The 15591-nt window shown below is 36.1% G+C and overlaps 3 protein-coding genes across 3 annotated transcripts in view; all 3 read right to left on the bottom strand.

Annotated features, from left to right (window-relative positions):
- Positions 1-1075: 1075 nt before the first annotated feature.
- Positions 1076-3823, bottom strand: LOC148583901 (uncharacterized). The gene is made up of 2 exons (XM_088510604.1): positions 3379-3823; positions 1076-1507 (listed from the first exon to the last, which is right to left on the bottom strand). The coding sequence occupies exons 1-2, from the start codon at positions 3458-3460 to the stop codon at positions 1335-1337; spliced, it is 255 nt and encodes an 84-aa protein (XP_088366730.1). The 5' UTR covers positions 3461-3823; the 3' UTR covers positions 1076-1334.
- Positions 3824-6737: 2914 nt separating this feature from the next.
- Positions 6738-12436, bottom strand: LOC132189966 (uncharacterized). Its single transcript, XM_088510697.1, has 4 exons — positions 12054-12436; positions 7550-7778; positions 7262-7386; positions 6738-7072 (listed from the first exon to the last, which is right to left on the bottom strand). Exons 1-4 carry the CDS (start codon positions 12387-12389, stop codon positions 6989-6991), a joined length of 774 nt encoding a protein of 257 aa, XP_088366823.1. The 5' UTR covers positions 12390-12436; the 3' UTR covers positions 6738-6988.
- Positions 12437-13961: 1525 nt separating this feature from the next.
- The window catches only part of LOC148583900 (putative LRR receptor-like serine/threonine-protein kinase At1g56130), a 38434-nt gene continuing 36804 nt past the window's right edge, over positions 13962-15591 (bottom strand). Inside the window, exons 23-24 of the mRNA XM_088510696.1 lie at positions 14628-14778; positions 13962-14537 (exon numbers count right to left, since the gene is read on the bottom strand). Of these exons, the coding sequence (XP_088366822.1) occupies positions 14130-14537; positions 14628-14778 (559 nt within the window). The 3' untranslated portion in view covers positions 13962-14129. The remainder of the gene's footprint in view (positions 14538-14627; positions 14779-15591) is intronic.

Below are 15591 nucleotides of genomic sequence, written 5' to 3'. Positions count from 1 at the left end.
TGGGGGAAAGGGAGGCGTTACTACAGTGAAAAACGCCATCCTCCCCCGATATCCGCGCATCCAGCTACATGAATTCCCTCAAACCTTTTTTTTTAAAAAAAAAAACACTTGTTCCCCTTCTTCCATAGTGAAAAAGTAAAAGATCAAACACGTGTAACTCAACAATTGACTTTATAAAGGTCCCAGGCTGCCTCCCAGCAAACGAAATGATTGCCTGACACAGTTTTTAATGCTGGTTAATTTCATGGTTAGCATTAAGCACCACTAACATATGCATTTGAATTGGGATTAATTGAGTAGATGCATAGTGTTTTAAATACATTTGCCAAAACAATGGCCTCTTTCATTCTTCCACTCACTATTTTTTTCCTTTTCTCGATGGTCATGTATTGTTCAAACTTCATATAAGCAATTTATACTAACAATTTAAAATTATAATGACAACCACTTGATTCCAAATCCTCAAGTTTCAATGCAACCCAATTGGTTTTTAACCCTTCAAATCAAGATATGTAGTGGAAAAATTAACTCATGTAATTTTTTTCTAATTAACTCATGTAATTGAATATCAAGATGACTATACCATAATTAGGACGCATTCGGAAATCGAAACACATTTTTAGGAGCAAATTCTTGAAAATGGACTAGCTTTATATTCAAAAAAAAGGGTAAAGAAATCATGGGACAGTAAGAAACACCAGCTTTGTTTGACAAAACAAAATATTAATAAACAACCCAAAACATAAAATATGTTAAATATTAATAAACAACCCAAAACATAAAATACACCGACTTACTTTCATCTTTATGTCATATCATAATACTTTCTTTTTTTTTTTTAAAAAAAAAAAAAAACTATACTTAACACCTTCCAAAGTATAAATGGTCATCAAAGTTTAAAAATTAACAATGTTAATATCTCTTGTTTCAACCTCTTTTAATTTCACATGATGTTTCATTCAGGCAGCTTCTAGTAAATTATAAGGCAGTTGTGCATAATTGAAGCATGATCCAATCGTCTGTCTAAATATCTTTTGCATGTGAACTATCAACATAACCGAGAAACAAAAGAGGATTGTCAAAAACAGAACTAGAAGGCGCCATTCATACTAAAATATGAAGCATCAGTACATATGCATATAATAGTTCAATCCACATAGGAAAAAACATGGAGAGAAGAGGTGGTTCATGTCGAATTGGTAGGCAGTTCATATCTACAGAGAGCTGACATGATTAAGGAGAAGAGACCATGTTATATACGGAGGGCTTCGACATCTTTTATTGTTGATGGCACAAAATCCACATCCACACGTTCAGACACAACAAGTGCATGATCAAAAGCTGCGGCAAAGATACGGAGTACACCCCCAATCAAAGAAATTCAAAAAGAATCTCTTCTTGCTTCTTTCTGTTGATGGCTTTGTTTTATTTCTCTTGAGCATCTCCCACATCACATGCACATCCTCATATTCACAAGCCCTCACATCATGTCGCAGCCTCAATTGCCCTGTTCATTTTCCACACATTAGCACTGATATACAGTCAAAAGGGTGATACAACGCTTGAGTGTTACAACAACAGCAATAATTGATAGCAAAATAACTTGCTTTGCAATTCATTACTAACAGATCTTTGGTGTTTAATAACCAATTGAACTTTGTCAATTAATTTCTTAAATGTGCTACCAAAGAAGAAGAAAGTTCGAAACTATTTCATCGAAATGGATCAATTTAGGGAATACAATCCACTGATTTAGAATTGGTCAAACTAACAGCTGCACAGGCAACATTTTTTTTTATAACTGTTATACTATATTGTCAATCTTACACTTATCAAAAAAAACTATATTGTCAATCTTAACCAGCTAGATAGTGTTCTGTAAAGTTATATTATGTGCACCACCAACATGAACCAGAACAAGTTTTTGGTTTAAATTCTGTGCCCAATAGGAAACAATATTGTCATATGGAATGCCTTAAAAGTACTCTACCTTGACTATGTTCCCAATTGACACACTGCCATCACAAGTGTTCTTTCCTGCACACCCTAGTGCCTAACAAAAACAGAGCTAGAAGGCTATGCTTTCCTTTACTTGTAAAATTAAAAACCAAATTGTCACTCTCTTGTAAAATCCAAGTGGGTGAGAACAACCATAATGGCAGCCACACCAGCCTTCCCATTTCCACTGATATACCAAATATCCACCCGACCAACACCGAAGTAAGAACGCAGACTTGGGCCGACAAACCACGAAGGGCCGCGTAAACCTATTAGCTGGTCGCTCAGATCATTATAGGGAGTGTGAAACAGAGGATAAATGCCCTGCCACCCCATCCCAACTATCCTGTTAACAAGGAATCATGCAACTTCCTTACCAGCTAAAGGGCACATGACACTACACGACAATGGTAAGCGGTTGGATTTCGGTGCCACTACACAGCCTAGGACGTGAATTGAATGCCACGCCTGTCCAGGATCAGGCCCTGCTAAAGGGATTGAGATTCCCTAAAATTCATTTTAAATTTGATATTATAAAATTCATAAATCTCAACCGTCTATATCATATAAGTGTTTAAAATAAGCCATATTTCAGACTTTAATGACGAAACTACCTTATTAAATTTTTGTCACCTAGTAGTTTCCTCATTAAATTCTGAAATATAACTTATTTTAGACGTTTAGATGAGATGGACGGCTGAAATTTATAAAATTGAGAATCTCAAATTTAAGGAGAATTCTAGGGTATCTCAATTCCCGCCAAAGGATGACACTTTGGCTAAAGGCCATAGAAGAGGAAAAACACTTCCATCAAAAAAAGGGAAGGCAACCACTCTAGGTACACACATTCAACACCCTACTGCTAGGGCATTCTCCCTTTCCCCTAGCAAGCATTCCCTTCGCACAAAAAAAAAAAGACTAGCTGCTAGCCTAGATAATGTAAACATCGGAGCTATCCCGCCGGCAAACCAGCAAGCCTTCAAACTTACTTCCTATCTCTTTTGCAGGCATTCATGATTTGAGGTTAGCCGTGCAATCAACTACATCATTATACACAAATGAAGCGAATTCTACTGAACAAAAAAATCAAAACACAATCCCTAACACAATAACCACTCTAAATTGTGAGAATGCAGCTTAATAGCCCGCAGACAGCACTTCTATTAAGCTAAATTTTACCGAAAGAACATAAAGAACAAGGAACAGTTCCTGTGCACCGACAGTTTCAACAACACACCGACACTTGTCGTGAGTCTCGTGACAATCAAAGCCATCACAAAATCATTCGTTTCGGGAATGATTCTGTTCAAGCGCATGAAGAAGAACACCCTGTTAACGTAAATAACTTAAAAGTACGATGATCGGACGGCAGTCACTTACCGCTTTTGCGAAGCCGGAGACGCGTGGCCATGCCGCTCCAGACTCGTCCCAGGGGACAAGTCACAGTATCCCACCACTCCATTCTACCAAGAACTTTCCAATACAATGCGAGGAGGAGAGATCTCCGAAGCGGCAAATCTACAAATACTCAAGAGTCTGAACAGATCCACAAATATCTTAAATCCTTACGATATTTAAAAAAAAAAACATATAAAATGAGTACAAAATCAGAATATATAATACGAATAACTCTCTCTCTCTCTCTTTCTCTCTTGACTTTCTCTCCCAGTTGGAGATCTCGGTCGCTGAAAAAACTACTGGCTCACGTATCCCAGATGACGCAATCGTGTTGTCCACGCACGCCACGTGTACGATCCAATGCTTATATCGCGATTCGCGTCGAAGGCGAAGTTCCCGCTCGTGGGGTGCTTACGAGGCTCGTGAAGATATTTATGCTTCGAGGGACACGTGTTATGTCAAAGAGTGGATGGTCGGAATAAATATATTGCATATATGAGCGGTGTAGGAGAGCACGCGTGGTCATGCACTATATAATATGGGTCCACTCATGAAGATGGGCCGATGGCGGCGGCGCCCCAGCCGGTCACCCACCACGTATTTGGTTATGAAATTCAAAATTGTGAAATAGTAGTAATTTTAATTTCGTTTTTAGGCATGACAATTGACAGTTGACAGTTGACGTTTTACCAATCAAACCAATCAATTTATGGTAATTGATTGGTAGGACGTTGCACCACCACCAGCCAAATTAAATCGACGCTATTTATAGTGACATATCGTTTGTGTCATGTATTATTCAGACATTAATGCTAAAAAAGATAATTTTTTTTCAAAATTTAATGTCATTCTATCAAAAATTTAATAATAATTTTAAAAATCACATTAATTTAAAATGACACAAACGATATGCTGGCTCCGCTTGGCTAACAATCCAAAATTTCTATAAAAAGTCAACTTCAAAATATTATTACTTTTTATATCATATCAATAACTTTTTATTATTACTATTCTAATAAATAACCAACTACAAAACATAACTTTTTCACTTATCTCTAAAAAAAATCAAAACTTCTTTATACAATCACTTCTTATTACTATTCAAATAAAAATTCAATGTAAATAGTGTAATACACCACACCAGCATAAGTTAACAGCACTCACGCCGGGTCAATAGTTTTAAAAAATTCATTGTTTTCAATATTTTTATCTTTTTCTTTTAAGTTATGAATGCCACATAACCCAACGTGAGTGAATACTGTTTACCCAATATGGTGTATAACACTACTCATTCACTACACAATTCTCTTTACCAAGCAGAACCTTAGCATTACTCCTAATCACAAGTTTTTCTTTTGCCTTAATTTCTCAAAAATGCCACGACTTTTTCAATCGATTGATTGGAATTAATTATTATTATTTTTAATTATTCAAAAGTTGCTAAGTTTCTCTCTAATAGGATGTGAGACTCTAGTTAGGACTTCTCAATTTGAATTAAAATGAGCCTCTACTATCTTGAGTTGCTCTCTATTAGAATTTCTCACATTTTAGAACTCTAGAAGAGAAACTCTACATCAATAATCCCAAAATTTAAAGTGTAAAAATTCTTAAGAGACTCTTTTAAGCCTCATAGATAACAGAGAAGAGCTTTTTTTTTTTTTTTTTTTTTTTTTTTTTTTTTTTCTAATTAAAAGGTGGGAAGGGGCGACCAGTGTAGTTTCCCCCCTTGGACGTTACCATCGGGGTTCTCACCCGCTGTGGAATGTCCGGTTTGAGCCATAGCTACTGCTTGGGAAGGCGAGTCCGTCACCACAACCCCACAAAGGTGTGAGCCAGTAGGGCCTCTTCAAAGTAACATCTGGTTTACGCATCTACTACCGCAAGCGGATTCGAACACGCGACCACTAGGATGAAAGGAATTGTTCTACCAACTCAACCACCACCCTTGTGGTAACAGAGAAGAGCTTTTTAATTTGTGAGTTCATGCATTGTATGTGAACAGTAAGACAAATAATAAATTTGACCCGTAAAAGATTCGCATCAAGTAAGATATATTGAATAACTCTCGTTTTAAAGGTTATTTTCTTTATAGGTGTAGCTGGAACGAGTGCTATAGGTTAGCATCTTTTTTTCTATTATGAATCTTGTGTCCCATGTGAGTTAAATCTAATAATAACCATGTGTATATAAGCTATTTGGCACATTCTTTTTGCAAACAAGTTTTCAAGTGTGAGTTTCACCCAAGCTTTATGTCGGTTTTGGTATCAAAGCTAGCTATCACGTCAAGTGACCAAACCCAGTTCGAATATGGGATTGAATGAATTGCTCCTTTATGGTCGAATTACAATTGAATACTACTAGATGGGAACTGCCAACAATATTTGCCTACAAGTCATTGGTTGTCCGCTTGGCAGCTTCTTTGGGCTGCAATTGTCTATCATTGAAAGGAGATTCTCTTTTAGTGGTACTGGCCATTAACAACACTCATTTTGTCCTCTCGGACTTTTGCTAATTATATTGCTGATGTTTGTTTAGTTTTATCTTCATTTTAAAGTTGAAATGCTTTGAAAGTGTCTTGATGTGCCAATTTTCGTACACATGCTTTAGCCAAATGAGCCGCTTCTCATATTGCTTTTAGAAGTATTACCACAAGATTTCCTATTCTCCCTTCCATCCGGATAAAAAATGGAAAAGATCCTCTATGTAATCATTTTCCCTTATTCATTTTTTCTATAAAAAAAAAAAGAAAATAAACGTGATTGGTAGTGAAAAGGAAGAAAAGTCGAACCCTCACAAATTCACAATGACTCTTAACTCTGTCTTTACCATAGAAGGTAAGAGAATAGAGGCTCTTCAAGTACCAAAAGAGATTTCGAACATCACTTTCACTTACGTAATATTGAAATCGAGTTGAAGAAATTATAAGATTATATTGAGATTTCATTGCTCATCAAAATTCTAATGATCATGAAGCCTCGTTGTCGGATCTTCGCCGCTTGGGGAAGCTTCTTGCCACTATGGAGAGAGTCATTTCTTCAATCTTTTTATTATTAACGTTGACCTCTGTTAGCCCCTCCCACAATTGTCTAAATTACTAACAATTCAAATACATAATTATTGTAAATCCTTATCCCTCTCCGTCGCTCTCATGCCGACCCTCCGCTCTTGCATTCTTTTTCCCAAAAAAAAAAAAAGAAAAAGCAAATGATAAAAGCGACTCATCTCCCATCTCCCATCCCATTACTATAATTGAAGTGAACAAGAACAAGCAAAGAATGATTATAATCCACGTTAGTTTCTTATCAAAATATGGAATGATTATAAAATTAAATATTTCCCAATCTACAGCCAACTAATTTCAATTTCAAGGGCAGTAAAAAGAATTGCGTACAGAAATGTTAAACAAGTTAAAAAAAAAAAAAAAAAAAACATAATTCTGTAGAACTACAAGAATTTGAACAATGAAAGTGGGCATGCAATTTTGGCAAATTTAAACCTGAATAGTGTGACTGTGACCAACAAAACTTCTTCTCTTCCCTTGGTAACTGATGATGGGTATCACTCTACATGAGCAGAAGTCAAAACCCTAACACTAATTTGTGCTTGCTTTTTTTAAGCCCGCCATGTATGTCAAGTAAATTGTCCATACATATGAACAGGAACTGTTCACCAATGGCTACAAACATATATTAGAAGAGAAAAAAATTGTAAGCCAAATAGCTTTGAGCTAAGTCCAAATGTAAAAGGTTTTTTTGGTGGATGTCCAAAACTAAAGCTGTTAATTCAAACACAATAAAGTTACAAAAATTGAAATATAATTTTCCAAAAGACTCTTGAAAAAGGGGGCTAAGTGATCTAAACATACCTGTAGATGAACAGGTACAAATTTGAATGTAACAAAATCGCAGATCGGCCAGAACAAAACACCGTTTTTTAATGTTGGCAGCAAATCACGCTTCAATCTTGCAACAGTCTCTTGACCACTTTCACCTAAGTTTGGCATCATGATGGTAACTCAGTAAGACAACAGAGGTATAACCAAATTTACCACAGTAAAACCAGAAAACTTGGTACTTGCTATATCTGGAGGTGGTCATAAACTAGTAATGATAAAGGGTCCAAAAACTTTACTCACTGCAAAAATTTTGTTTACCTTGTAAACCTGCATTATAGGAGAAGAAAACAGTGGCGATTGAAGGTCCATAAATAGCTTGTCCCATGAAAATTTTCTTCAAGGTTGTCAGCATATCACGCTCTGGTAAAATCTTTGACAAAAAATTAAACCACAGATGCTGACTTGGCCCTAAAATTAGCAAGCCGAATGCAGCCATGCGGAATGTCCTTACTTTGTCAAAAGAAGCTGAAGGTGGTAGAGTAATCATCTAAAAAACATGTTTCTCATAATCAGTTGACCATTACAAGCTGAGGAAAACTATAGGCTGCCAAACATATATCAGAAAATGTAGTAATTTAGAACCAGAATCAGAACCAAATATATCAAAAGACTATTGAGCTAAAGAATACTTGAACAAAACAATTAATTAAGTTGCCCACTGCTTTCTCACATACTACCACTAGCGCCACAGCAATCATAGAAAACAGAAGCCTACACAAACACCAAGAGAGTGCTGGTCAAGTCGCTGACTTATTATGTTTTATTCTTTTGTCTCATTGAAGGTACTTGGGTCAATGGCATTACAATAAGAGGTAGCTAAATCCCATCTATTAAATCCAGCACTCCCTGTGAAGCAGTATTTGACCCCAAGTCTGTGATATAACATCATAGACATTACATTGCAATTTTTTATCAGATCTCAAGCAATTTTTTAAAAGCCAAGAAAAAGGATTTAAATAAACAAAGATGAGAAAGAAAGATAGGAGTGATGGAAGACAGAATATATTCTCTCTTTTATGCAGATACACTTCCTTATTAACTTCTAGTAAAGAAATCTATCCCTTGAGAAGGATGAATGTGCCTTGGGTGGTGTGGATAGAATATCAAAAGTATTCTATCCGATTTACCCAAGTATTACATGTCTCTTTTTCCTCTACCTGCTGGTGTTGCTAATTGTATAGAGAAATTAAAGCAGGATTTCTTATGGGGTGGACTAGGTGAAAATTTCAAATTTCACCCGGTAGGCTGGTCCAAGGTTTATTCCCCGATTTTTTAGGGAGGGTTGGGGGGTCCGAAACTTGCTTTTGTTCAACCGTGCTCTTTTGGGGAGGTGGCTTTGGCGCCATTTGCATGAGAGAGGGGCCTTGTGGAGAGTCATAGTGCATACTAGATATGGCAACATGTGGGGTGGGTAGTGTTCAAATGAGACCCATGTGTAGCATGGGGTGGGGTTATGAAAATATATTAGGAGAGGTTGGGGGGATTCTCTATTCATACCAAATTTGAGGTGAGAGATGACTCTAAGATTAAACTCTGGCATGACTTGTGGCGTGGGGATTTGGCCTTGAAGGAAGCTTTTCCAGTTTTGTATAGTATTGCTTGCGCACTAAGGATGCTTCTATGGTAGATTATTCGGGAGTTATCTATTGATTCACATCACTAGAATATGCTTTCTCAGGGAGGCTCACGATGCCTTTGCTTCGTTCTTTAACTTGTTGTACTCCCTTAGATTGAGATGGGAAGGGGAAGACAAGCTTCGCTAGGCAGCTTCCAAGAGAGGGATGCTTACCGTTAAATCTTTCTATAATGTCCTTGTATCTCATAAGAGCACTCCCTTCCCTTGAAAGTGTATTTGGCAGAATAAAGCCCCCTCGAGAGCGACATTTTTTGCTTGGACAATTTTCCTAGCGAATACCCTCATCATTGATAATCTTAGAAAACGACATGTCATTGTAGTTGATTGATGTTGTATGTGTGTAGGAAGAGTGGGAAGTTTATGGATCATCTTCTACTCCATTGTGAAATTGTCGATGCCTTATTTTTTGATGATTAAAATTGCCGGTGCCTTATAGAATGCTATTTTCAGTCGTATTGGGTTAGCTTGGATTATGCCTAAAAGAGTAGTAGATCTTGTAGTACAGTAGTGTGGAAGATGCTTCCGTCCTATCTTTTGTGGTGTTTTTGGATGAAAAGGAATGATAAATGTTTTAAGGACCATAAGAGGCCAGTGGTTGAACTATTGTCTTTCTTTTTAAAAACTCTTTTCCACTGGACAACTCTTCTGGATCTTAATGTGCTTAGTTTTCATGATTTTCTCAACCTTTTTTCACTCTCTAGCTAGGTGTTTCTCTTGTATACATTCTATGTACTTGAGTTGTGCCTTTTGCTCTTTTGAATAATATCTTGTTTACTTATAAAGAAAGTAAAGAAACCTATAGGTAAGATTACATAATTAATGTTATAACGGTTAAAAGTGTATAAACAGAAACATGACTCAAGTTCATGATTTGGTTAGTTGTAACCAGTACAAGTACTGGATGAACTAGATAGACTTGCCTCTGAAGATACTGACTTTTTTTAAGTTAAAGAAAAAAACCCTTGAACTCATAAACAAACCAAACCATCCTTCCCAAATTCCCAAAATCCTATGTAGAGGAAAGAAATAAGTGATTGCAGTTTATGGATTTAATACTAAAGAAAAGTTAGAAGTATTCAAAATGTAAGATAGTTTTGACATCATTTTCTTTTAATAGAAAATGGGGAAAGTATCGGCAGAACAAATTTTAACTTTAATAAAAAAATAAAGGATCCTTTTAGCATTTCTATAAACTATAAGTATTTGACTAGAGGTAAACCCTTAAATGGATATTCTGGTTTTAATGAGATAGTAAAGTTCAAGACTCAAGCAAACAAAAAAAATATGACTGACATCCATAAAGTTCTAGAGCTCCGAGCAGAGGAAAAAGAAGCTGAATACTTTTAACATGGGGAAAACTTGATGAAGCTCCATTTCACCTATATGCACCAGATATTATGAATGACTATGAGAGTTGGAACCTGGAAAGAAATGACGGAGGTAAGGGAATGCGGACAGAGGCAAAAAAGTCAATGTACATCACACAACACAATTGTAGCACCCAAACTGTCCTACTGATGCGCTGATTTTCATGAAAGCAGAATCGAGCAACAAGAGAATAATTTCTCCTCCAACAAAGAAATACAAGAGTTATACATCTAATGCTTTGGTAACACACGATCAATATAGACTTCCAACTAAAACCACTAAAATTGATTATGAACCTGCGTACACTATGCAGCTCCATATTATCACCAATAAACTTCCACAGTCCATTTCTGCCAGAACATTCTATATTACGTTTCTGTTGGAAAAGGGGAGGGTTTATTTCATTTAATAAGTGAAAGTCTAATCCCATGTCTGTTGCCCATCATATCCCATAGAGGAAGTCATGTCATGTATACAATTTTTTTTGTTTTATAAGTAATAATCAAGTTTTATTAAAAGCGTAAGGCGCCCCTATGTACACTGAAAGTATACAAGCGGAAACACCTAACTAGAAAAAGAAAAAACCCACCCAAAATCCAACAAAAGAAACCCAACAAACCCACCCCAAATCCCTCAAAAACAAACACCCAAAGAAGCCAGGTTAACCCAAAAAAAAGCCCCACAGAATCACCCAACAGACCTTAAAACCCACACAGGGCGCTACAGCACAATGGTCTTGCCCTTCCTTCTCCGAGAAGGCCCGCTAGCAATACCGTAGTTCTAAATATAACAGCTCTCTCTTTCCCTTAGTCCTAAGCTGCACGACCTTTATCTCCTGTAGAAAATTCTCTTTCACCTCATTCAGCAACGCCAACTTCTGATCCTCCTCCTCATCGCCATCCCACACCCGAACCGGGGGATCGGTGGACAGTCCTAGGTTACACTTAAGATACCATATTTGCAAACTATGATGAATGATCAAGTACAGTTCACGACAATGCTCAAACAAATTGCTGACCCAGTGAATTGGAGGAATAATATGTGGGCCTAAATTGAAACTATTTGAAGCACCAACTATTGGGTCTAAAAAGGTAGGAGAATTCTAAAGAACTTAACCATGAGAAACAGTTGAAGGAAGAGGAGCCAACCAATCGTAGTCCCCACTACACCCCTGGCATGTCTTTTAAAAAATCTAAATAACGTGGCATCTGCACCGTTAGATAGAACAACTTTAAATCCTGACATTAAATTTAGAGGAATGCTACAATGCATTCTACCCACCATCTCCTCACCATCTCTTCACCTTTTCATCTTGATTATTATTATTATTTAAAAAAAAAAAAAAAAAAAAAGAGAGAAGAGAGAGAAGAGATGGTGAGAAGATGGTGGGCAGAATGAAGAAAAGCATATCTCTTAAATTTATATTTCATTTGAAAAGTAGAGGATCCTATTATTCCCTGTCCTCCCTCTAAATCACCCCTTAAGAGCTTAAGCCGATAAGGAGTAATCTCTTAACCCTTCGAATGAGAAGTGTCCACCCTTATAACCTATCGCAGTACCTTTTCATGAAACAAAAAGACCCCAAAATTGAGCTCAATACGCAGTTAATGTGCATGCCATTATATCAGCTCAAGAATCCATGTTAGAGAGGAATAACAACACAATAGTCATATCATTCCTATCATGAATTTCAAAAAAGGAACTCGCTAGAAAACTTTCAAAGATAAAATAAAAAGACTGCAAGTTTAGAGTTTTTACTTGGGAAGTCAAGTCTGCAGCTGTATAAATAAGAGAAGATGAGATGCATTTCGTGATAAGCGGCCAAGATTCAAGCTTGCCCAAATACCATCCCACAAAAGCAGCCTTTGTATAAGAAGAATGGGATGAAGACGAAGACGAAGGCGATGATGACGTGTTGGGACCTCTGGTTTTGCTGAGTTGAGTAGGAAATCGAGCATAGGCTCGCCACTGTTGCTGTTTTGAGACGCATTGAGCTTCGGCCGTGAAAATTCCGACATGGGCGATGAACAATCTTGTCTCGTTCACTCGGAGGCTGCTCCACCTACTGAAGCTCCTCAAAAAATTGCTGCCCATTTCTGCACGGAATAAGATCCCAGGGGCCTAAACGTTGCCACTGAACTTTTCCGTGGCTAAATAGTTCCTTGGATTTTTAATTTGATCAATTGTATGTGAAATAATAATAATGATAATGATGCAGCAATTAGATTATTAAGAATAATAACTGCTTTAAATAAAGATATAAAAATCTAATTTCCATCATATACTTACATCACGGAATAAATGAACCGGATACATTCAGTTAGTTATATTGAATGGATATTTTTGTCTATTCACATTTTGATATAAAACAAAAATACCCCTCCAAAATAACTAACTAGATATTATCAAGTTTAAACGAACTGAAGATAATCCTAATTCCTTACATCACAGTGTACATGGAGGTAATTTAAATCGAGTAATGTTACACATTATTTTTATTTTTAAAGTCACCATTAGCACATATAAGTATGGGAAAATAAGTGATTAAGTGTGGGGAAGTGAAAGTGTGTATAACGGTACTCTTTAGAGCATTTATATCCTACTCAACAAATTTACTTTTTATTTTAATTAAAAAATTACTTTTTTTTTTTTTTTTTTTTATCTCAACTATATACTTTCACTCGCCTATTTAAATATTAATTTTTAATAATTTCTTTATTCTTTATTGAGAGGAGAGATAATGTTAAAGATTAAAATATGGTTTATTTTTAAATCTGGTGAGTATTATAGAAACTTACAAAATGTTTTTCCAATAAGTAGATATAACTGTTTTTTTGCTCCTATTTAACATCCCGACTAGCTGAATGAGAATGCTCTCATGATCTCTTTTCAATTTTATTGTTTCTATTATATTGTCTATTTGTTTTATTGGTTGTGTTGATTTCAATGTACAATTTATTTTTTGTAAGATCTATTTTAGAGGAATTGAAAGATAAAAACAAAACTCTAGAATGTTACTTTTATAGAGACGATGTTTCAATGTCTCTCTTTATCAAAGTTAATGGTTAATTAAATGGAAAAGATAATAGGTTAAATGCTATATATTACACAAACATTTAACAAATATTTTACAAAGTTAAAGTGACAAAGTCTAATAGCCTTTGAATTAGCCATTCTTAAAAAAAAAATTGAAATAATTTTAAAGCAACTTTATAACCTTGTCCCGACCTCCAACGGTCCATTAATAACTAACCTACAGTTAAGGGTATACATGCACGTGGATATTAACCGTATGCATCCGTTATCTGCATTTATCCGTTATCCACTATTCGCACATGGAGATGTAGATGTAGTTAGCAAAAGTCACTATCTACATATCCCTTTATATGTAAATATGTAATAGTTTTATTTATTTTTTATATATTATATTTAATAAATTTATCAAAACGGCATCATGTTGGATTAGATATAGGTTATGTTTACATTGTTTTAGGTTTTTTTCTTCACAATTCACTCATTCACTTGGGCAAAAAGGCAAAGTAATGTAAGATCAATATATTTTCAAAACATTAGGAATTTTTAAAAATAAAAAATAAAACAAGTCCAAAACACTAAAAATTGGCCCAAATTACTTTCAAAATCATTTAAAATAAGTTGTAATAGAGACTCAAGATATGCATAAACTCCAGTAGTGGTTTGGGAAGCTGCTTATATGGATTGCACTCTTTAAACATATGCAGAAATAAGGCAACCAGTATGCATAAACAGAAGCAGAAGTACTCCTCCATGCTAAGGCAAAGTGGATAACCCCTGTGAGTGAGGACAAGATACTGTTCACCTTCCTTCTCCAATAATATCACTGATCATTGATTCAGTGACGTTAGTAGGTGAGGGCATTGGATCATTCCTTGGCCTTACGCTAGTTGCGTGGCCATCTTGGATTTTTGGCTGGCTGCTACCACAAGGAGTGGCTAACGGAGTATCTTCTTCACTTAAAAAGTTGCTTGTTATATCTTTGTAATTCCATTCTGTTATATAACTTGGCTTTGATGTAACGGTGCCCACTTCAATATCTCCGGCAAGCATGGCTACGACACGTGACATGGGTGGGCGCATCATTGGTGATGCTTGAGTGCACAAAAGACCCACTCCTATCAATCGAGTGGCTTCATTTTCATCAAACTCCAGTAATCTGGGATCCACTAGTCCCAAAGCTTGGTTATTTTCACGTAGAGTCCATGCCTGAGAAACATATATAATAGAGATTTTAACACAAGAAAAACAAGTTTTGATTAAGTAGTAATTTGATAGGGAGATACTCATATTCTATACCCATTCTAGCAGAAAAATCTTTTCGGTATCCAAGCTATTGTCTGAGTTTGGCCTCCCACTCAGGATCTCCAAAGCAACAACACCAAAACTGAAAACATCTGCCTTTTCTGTTAAGTGCCCACGCATTGCATACTCTGGTGCTAGATAGCCACTACAAGAATAACATCAATTAAAAGAAATGCCGAGTGAAGAAATTTTGGATAATATCTCCTCAATCTCACAGTGAAGCACAGAATAAGAGGCTCTCGAAAGATCAAGCTTAAAGATCAAAATCAAAATATTGAAAAGCATGAGTCAAACACACTATGCAGGCACATTTTGATTTGGGGCCTCAGTTGTTGGTTTAGTTTATTTATGTATCCTCGGATTTTTAAGTTAGCAGTCCCAAAACAGCTCCACGGAGTAGCATTGCTATTCTCTTTCTTGCTTATTTCAAAGCACAAACCATTCCTCTCTTGTGACACCATAAAATAACCATAAACCAATATACAAACCATTCCCAACCTTTTCCCACAATAGATCCAAACCTAGCTATCCTAAAACCCTAGAAATAACCTGCCAAACAATACAATTCCTGCAGGCTCAAATTTTAGCACTGAATAGCAATCAAGATTCAATATTATCAAGCCCTTAAAGTTACAGACCCTATATTCACTGCTCCCTTCATTGAACTTTAAAGCCACAATTTTCCCAAAGATTTTGCCCACCATAACCATATATGTCAATTCGTAGGAAGCATATAAATAACTAGTGCTGTACTACATCAGTCAGATTGCTGAGGACAGTTTTGGAAAATAATTCATTAATAGGACCAATGATATACCTCTAAAACCCATCCTATTTTTACTTACGAATCCAACGCGATCAGGTATCTGTTTCCAAAAAATGTAGCTATTTTTGTTAACTTCAAAGTATCAGGTGACTAGACAGCTACAAAAATAAAGGGGAAGTTCACTTAATTCTC

Source organism: Corylus avellana, chromosome 9 (genome assembly GCF_965113065.1).
Source record: "Corylus avellana chromosome 9, dhCorAvel1.hap1.2, whole genome shotgun sequence".
NCBI lineage: Eukaryota > Viridiplantae > Streptophyta > Magnoliopsida > Fagales > Betulaceae > Corylus > Corylus avellana.
This window is presented reverse-complemented; position numbering and strand designations above follow the sequence as displayed.